This window comes from Melanaphis sacchari, unplaced genomic scaffold (genome assembly GCF_002803265.2).
Source record: "Melanaphis sacchari strain LSU unplaced genomic scaffold, SCAv2.0 Contig108_pilon_pilon, whole genome shotgun sequence".
NCBI classification, from domain to species: Eukaryota; Metazoa; Arthropoda; class Insecta; order Hemiptera; family Aphididae; genus Melanaphis; species Melanaphis sacchari.
The window spans coordinates 727415-734149 of NW_020270415.1; the positions used below are offsets into that span (position 1 = coordinate 727415).

The 6735-nt window shown below is 22.8% G+C and overlaps 1 protein-coding gene across 8 annotated transcripts in view; it reads left to right on the forward strand.

The window, feature by feature from the left end:
* Positions 1-6735, forward strand: part of LOC112603431 (coiled-coil domain-containing protein CG32809) — a 122543-nt gene that overhangs the window by 22813 nt on the left and 92995 nt on the right. For all 8 annotated transcript variants that reach the window (XM_025351974.1, XM_025351968.1, XM_025351967.1 and 5 more), the window contains 2 exons: positions 2463-2661; positions 4961-5138. In XM_025351974.1, the coding sequence (XP_025207759.1) occupies positions 2463-2661; positions 4961-5138 (377 nt within the window). The remainder of the gene's footprint in view (positions 1-2462; positions 2662-4960; positions 5139-6735) is intronic.

Sequence of the window (6735 nt, forward strand, 5' to 3'; positions counted from 1 at the left end):
GCACGTACAAATACAAATACTCGTGCATATATACGTATACGTACATTAATAACCGATATGTATAGTATTGTAATATCTCATTTATCCTAACATTAAATTCCAAAACATTGATTTATACAAGAATTATTAAAATTGTATCATAATTACTAACTACTTTGTACCTAATTATAGGTGTAATTATTTTTTTAAATTTATGTTTCTTAGTTAATTATTATTGTTAATGTATAATATATGATACAGTTTGAGTTAAAATATAAATATATTACATTAATGAGAATATATTACATTTTATTTTTTATCTATTGATTATAAATTACAAAAACTAATAATCAAATTAAGTAAAAATTTAGTAGGTACCTAATAAACTAAACTATTATATTATGTGAATATTCTCTAAAACTATTCATTTTAACTGAACTAGAATACTTAAATGAAACTGTTCTAACAATATGATCCACTTTTACAATTCACTATTAATTAATTTATTCTTCATCATTGAAATGTAAACGTTTAACATATTATGTCAAGTATATTGTTCTTATTGCATGTAGTGTACTTATTGTTAAATTCATTTAAAATAATGAAAAAATAAATACACGTGAATTCTTTAGTTCATATTTAATATTATGTATTATTAAAGTCAAAATTCAAACAAACTTAATATGATTAAAACATTATTTTTATGTTTATTGTTTATTCTGGAAATAATGAAGTTATTACGTGTACAATAAATAAGATGTATATGAAATGAATGATCCACTTAACATTAGATATTTATTTTCTTTGCTTTAGTATTTATAGCATCAATTTTATATAATTTACAAAGGTGTATTACTTTTTTAGTTTTATTCATTAAAGTAGTATTTAAAGTTATATTAATTATTAAACGAATTTAGCACGTTAAACAGATTAATCTATTTCTATAAATTTATCTTTGTATCGTTTGAAATAATATTAATTAATTTAAAATTTACGGCCCGAGTTATTTAATACAAAAAATAAAATAAGTTCGATTATTAAATGATACCTAATTACAAATTTGAATTTATAATTACTATTAAATACAATATAAAAGTATTCAAAAAATAAAAATTAGAAATAAAAATCATTTTTTATATAATTTATTGTTAAAATTACTTTAAATTATATAAAAAAATAAATAAATTAATTAAAAAATACAAAAGTTTATCGAGAAAATTAGTATTGCATGATTAATTTATATGCAAATAGATATATTTAACTTATTATATAGTAATTTCTTACTTAATTTTCATGATTTAAGAAAAAAAAATTGTCAAGCAAAAGTATTATTTATACTAAATTTTACAAAAATACTTTTTATTATTTTGATATTTTAATAATTTAAGTAACCATTAAAACCTTAACATAGTTCAAAAAATCAAAGTTTTTAAAACAAAGTGAATAATTAATTTTTTTTATAAATATTAAATGTTCAAAGTTATAACTTATAAACTATTATAACTCATTGATTTTAGTAAAAAATATTTGATAAAAACCAAAAAAATATAATAACTAATTAGTGTAGTAAAATTATTGTGTTCTTATAAGTAATACTCAATAGTTGTGTTTTATTGAAATTTTAAATAAACATTATTTAAAGATGATTCATTTCATAGTATCAAGCTATGAATGCTGTTAAATATGTATATATATATATATGTATATACTAGAATGCATATAAATTTTATTTAATAAAAATATTTTAAAAGCGTATACAGTAATAATCGTTAAAATAAACTCATAATTTTTATCACCATAAACATTTTAAAATAAAATTCATCACAATATTTCATTGTATTTTTAATAGATAATTAAAAATTTAAATAACAAATTTACATGATTTGTTTATTAGAAACAATTTAAATATCTAGAATTTAGTTTTATTACTTTACGTTAAAAAATATAATTTTTTTTTTTTTAACGCATATTTTGTGTTTTTTGTTGTTTTGTTGTTGTTGTTTATAAATATCCTTATCAAATACACATTCTGTTATCTTTGTAGTGAATAACTAACTCAGGAAAAAACCATTATCATCAATATAAGAAAATAATTCATTCCTAGCATTGTATCACTATCATTAAACTTTTTTTATTTACTTGTCTCTAAAGTGAGCGATAATATAGAAACAACTATTTTTTTTTCGTTTTTTTTTTTCTTTGTTTAAAGTTTTTTTTTGAAACGTAGATTTAAAAATTTTGTTTTTATTTATGTAAATAAATGTCATAATTAATATATATATATATATATAACACCTCTTTCCTATATATTTTTACACATAATATATAAAACCATCATCCCACGATGTGTGCATGCATCTATAACTAATTATTATTAATTAACAACTCAAAATGTCTTCAAACTGTTTATGTTATATACTTTTTCATTTGGTTAATACAATAAAGTTATTTTATTTATTGGATTTTTTTTCTTACGAGTTTAGGTCTCGTATTCTTGCAATACCGTAGCGAAACAAAAAGAGCATTGTTACCAAATGAAATCACCTCAATAGATACAGTCAAGGCGTTATTTGTCCGGTCTTTTCCAAAACAACTCACCATGGAATATATGGACTCGGCACTCGTCAAGATCTACATTCATGATTCGTCAAAAGACATGTTTTATGAGCTAGAAGATCTCAGGTATAATTTATAAACCATTTTATAAAGTTAGTAATTTACTAACCATATGCATATGATAATTATAACATTAATAATGCTTTAATTTATTTTTTGTATATTCAAGACCCCCTTTTTAAATAATAATAAATTTTATATCGTGTTTAATTCGTATTTTTAGCGATATAAATCATTTCTTTTTAATAGCAAACTTTCTTTTTTATTGTTATTGTTAAGAATATAACATTTTTTTAAACGTTGATGTATCTAAATCAGAATTAAAACAAGTACCTAGATAGTTTAACAGTTATATTATAAATCTTTATTACATTTTTAAGTAAAAAATAAAATACATTAAATAACATTAGTAGTTTTTTATTACTTATTCTACTAAAAATATGTCTACATAAATTGTTTGTAAATTATTATTTGTCCTTATTATTATCACAGGCCAAAATTCTAAACCTATTATTATAATCTATTATTTTTAGTATATAAAGCTTAATAAATCAAAAAGTGCTGTTTTATATACATCGAAGTTTTCAAAAATATCATGTGCTCATGGATTTACAGTAAATGAGTTTAGTTTTAAGTGTTGTAAAAATATTTTGCACCATTAGATAATAGTAGATACTTCTAAATAGCACAGACAATTTAAGTACCTACTTCAAAAAATGTTTTTTTTTTTTAAATTAAATATACTAACTAAAAATGAAAATTCTAAAAATCAGAATTGAACAAATGTCCACTTTTAAGATAGACTTATTTTTTATTTTTTATTAAGTTTTTGAAATAAGTGTATACTTTTGTTTTAACGGTTATTAAAATACTTATATTTAACCATGCTACAAATTTTAATGATATTCTAATAATAGTTAAAATTATATTCATTTTTCATTTATTTTTAAAGTTGGGTTTAATAATATGGTAAAATATTTATTAATTTGGGTTTTTTATTATTATTTCAGGATAAATAAATAATTTAGAGTTTACATTTTACTCTTAAAATAAATAAAAAATATGTTTTAAAAACGATCTCATTATTTCAATAAAATAAAATACTTAATTATGTATTATAGTAAAGTTTACGTTCGTCTAAATTTATTTAATTAAACATCAACAAACATTAAAAATATTATTATTATTATTATGAAAGAACTCGGTATTTTGCTTTTTGTATGATTTTCAAATTAAATGTTTTTTTTTTACTTAAAAAAATAGTTTGTACCTACATAAATAACACAAACGTTTTATTTTATTTATTTTATAATTTAAAAAAAAATGCATCTATTTTATACTGGCGATTAGTATTAAATTATTTATATGAATTATATTATTTATTTTTTACCCAGTGTATTAAAAACTATAACACAGCGCGTTTTAATCATTAAATTGAAAAGAGTCTATTTTTAAATTAATATTTTATTAAACGATAAATGGTAACGTACAATATGTGTGTTATAGCCAGTATATATTTTAATTATTTAGCGAGATCTCATAAAACACCTCTACCGGATAATTCAGTGAGTGTTACGCGCGTACAGTGTTATAACGCTGTAGGAAAGCGTTAGATTGCCGGAGGATAAGGTTAATTATTAATTAATTAATTTCGCAACGTCGACGCATTAATACAATTTTTGCTTTATGCCCTAGCTACCTGGTCGACAACATGTTAGCTGTGTATTGAATGTATAATATTACGTTTATGCAACGACGTGGTAAATTTTTAACGAACACTCTAGGTCAGAATTAACTGTTCATTGGTATTTAGCGAGCAAAATATTAAACGTATATACTTCGGTATCTCGCTCGGTATCTCTCACTCCCGTCAATCAACACTGCTAATCAAATATGGCATTTTGTTAGGTTACGTATATATCAGTTATTGCTGGCCCGTTACAGATTATTACGAGTATTATGTTATTTCGAAATGGTTAGCGTGGCAAAAAAATTTTAAATCCTATAAGACTGAATGGCCTCATTGTATTGCTTTTATTTCAACCGATATCGTAAGCAACGTGCAACCCAATCCTTTTAAGCTTTCCCCGAGGAAAAGGATAATTGTGGGGTGGTGGTGGCCTGTTGATTTATCCTTTGAGCAAATTCCAAAAACCGTACTGGTTATTGTGATTTGTTTGCAAATATCACACAAAGGAAGCGTGTCCGCGGTTTAGGATGTTATGACATAAATACCCACAGAATTTACACCCCTATTTATCCTATCTTGATTTTTGCCAATTACATTAGGGTAGCTTAGTATTTGCTCATCGTTTGCGTGTTTACTTTAACCTTTATACTATACGTATACCGTTTCGCTTCATAGGTCACATCTCAACGACATCCGAGATAGGTCGGTGTTGCGACTTTTCGAGTCAGCCGAAGGTGGTCCCCTACCACAGGGTCTCACGATAGCTGCACCTACATGGGACCAAGATCAATCATACTTTAGCGAGCCGGAATTCGATTCAGAATTTCAACATCAACATATACACAAGACTAAGGTAAGTCACATTTTAATGCATAATAGAATAGAAGTAATATTCTCGATTTTCAAACGATATAGATGAGTCGATTTCGATTAAATGATGTATACCACTTGACCGGTATATGTATTATCGTATTACATTTTTTATCCATTTCATATGCGTAGTTTTGAATTGAGTTTATTTATCAAGTCTTTTATGCGATTTGTATATTTTTTCTTAAGTTTTCGTTTAAATTCTTTTCCATTTTCTCTCCTTATACTATTTATAAAGGGACAAAACGCAAAATACTGCCTCTTAGAAATGCATATTATATTAAGCCGATACCTTTTTAATATATTGCAAAGAATGCATAAATAAACTTTAATCTCTAGTAAAACTATTGTGCGTTACGTTAAGTCATGCGTGCTATTATTCTTTACTATAAAGTATTTTATTGTATAATTCTACTTTTTTCAATAGTGTACGTTGATGTACGCAATGCCTATAACAAATAATAGAAGATTCTTTAAATGCTACTATTGTTTTGTAATTTGTTATAATTGTATTGATATATTTTTCGTAAAAAAAAAAAAAATAATAATAATAAGAATAAGAATATACTGTTATCTTATGAAATTAATCGATGAGTTTCTGATGAATTGCTCTTAAATATACTTTAGCGTAATATTTATTTAAACTTGTCAATTATTACATGATAAAAAAAAAAAAAAATCAATAATTTAATTGATCTGTTTGTATGGAATTGAAGTCAAAATCTAATTATTATTTTATTTTATTTTCAATATTATACAATTTTTAATGTTCTTATAGAAATACTTTTGTTTCATACTTAACAGTTTACTCACATTTTATCGTTTATATTAAAACTGTATATATATAAAAAAGAAAGTTTATCTCTAGTACATATCTGTATTATTTATTAAAAGTATTACATCGGAGATAGGTTATTTGTAATAATTGTTTTCTTGTATTTTTATGGATAAATACTCGTAATTCATAAATAGAAACCATTTAAAGGAATTTATTAATATTAATTCTAAATCTTAAAAATATTGTTTATTATTAAATAAAAATATAGCATATGCAATCTATAAATAATTATTTTTCAACGACCTCAAGTGATTAATCATTTCAACTAAATCGGAAAAATCATACATTGATGAAACTTATTAATGTTAGTTTTAGCCGCTAAGTCACAATTTTATTTATGTTTTAATGGTCTTCTTTGGCCACCTGAGATAAAATATTAACTTCGAAATAATTAAGTTAATTTTAATTTTAATTTCGAAACTAATTAGTTTAAAATTTCTTCATACACAGCAACCAATATTAATTTTCCACATTTATGTGCAATATGATATTACGTATTGTGTACAAGTATATTTTTCATTGAGCACTAAAGATGTAACTAATCCTATATCATATACTACATTATAAATTACCTATTTATAATTTTTATAAAGTATTCTACTACCACATAATACGTATATAAGTACATATTTTTCCTAATTGAAACTAGTTCATATTAGTTGTTTAGTTGATTTTTGAAATAAAGCACCAATAAATCAATAGGTATCATGTTTTTTAAATGCAATTTATTATTTTATTTTCA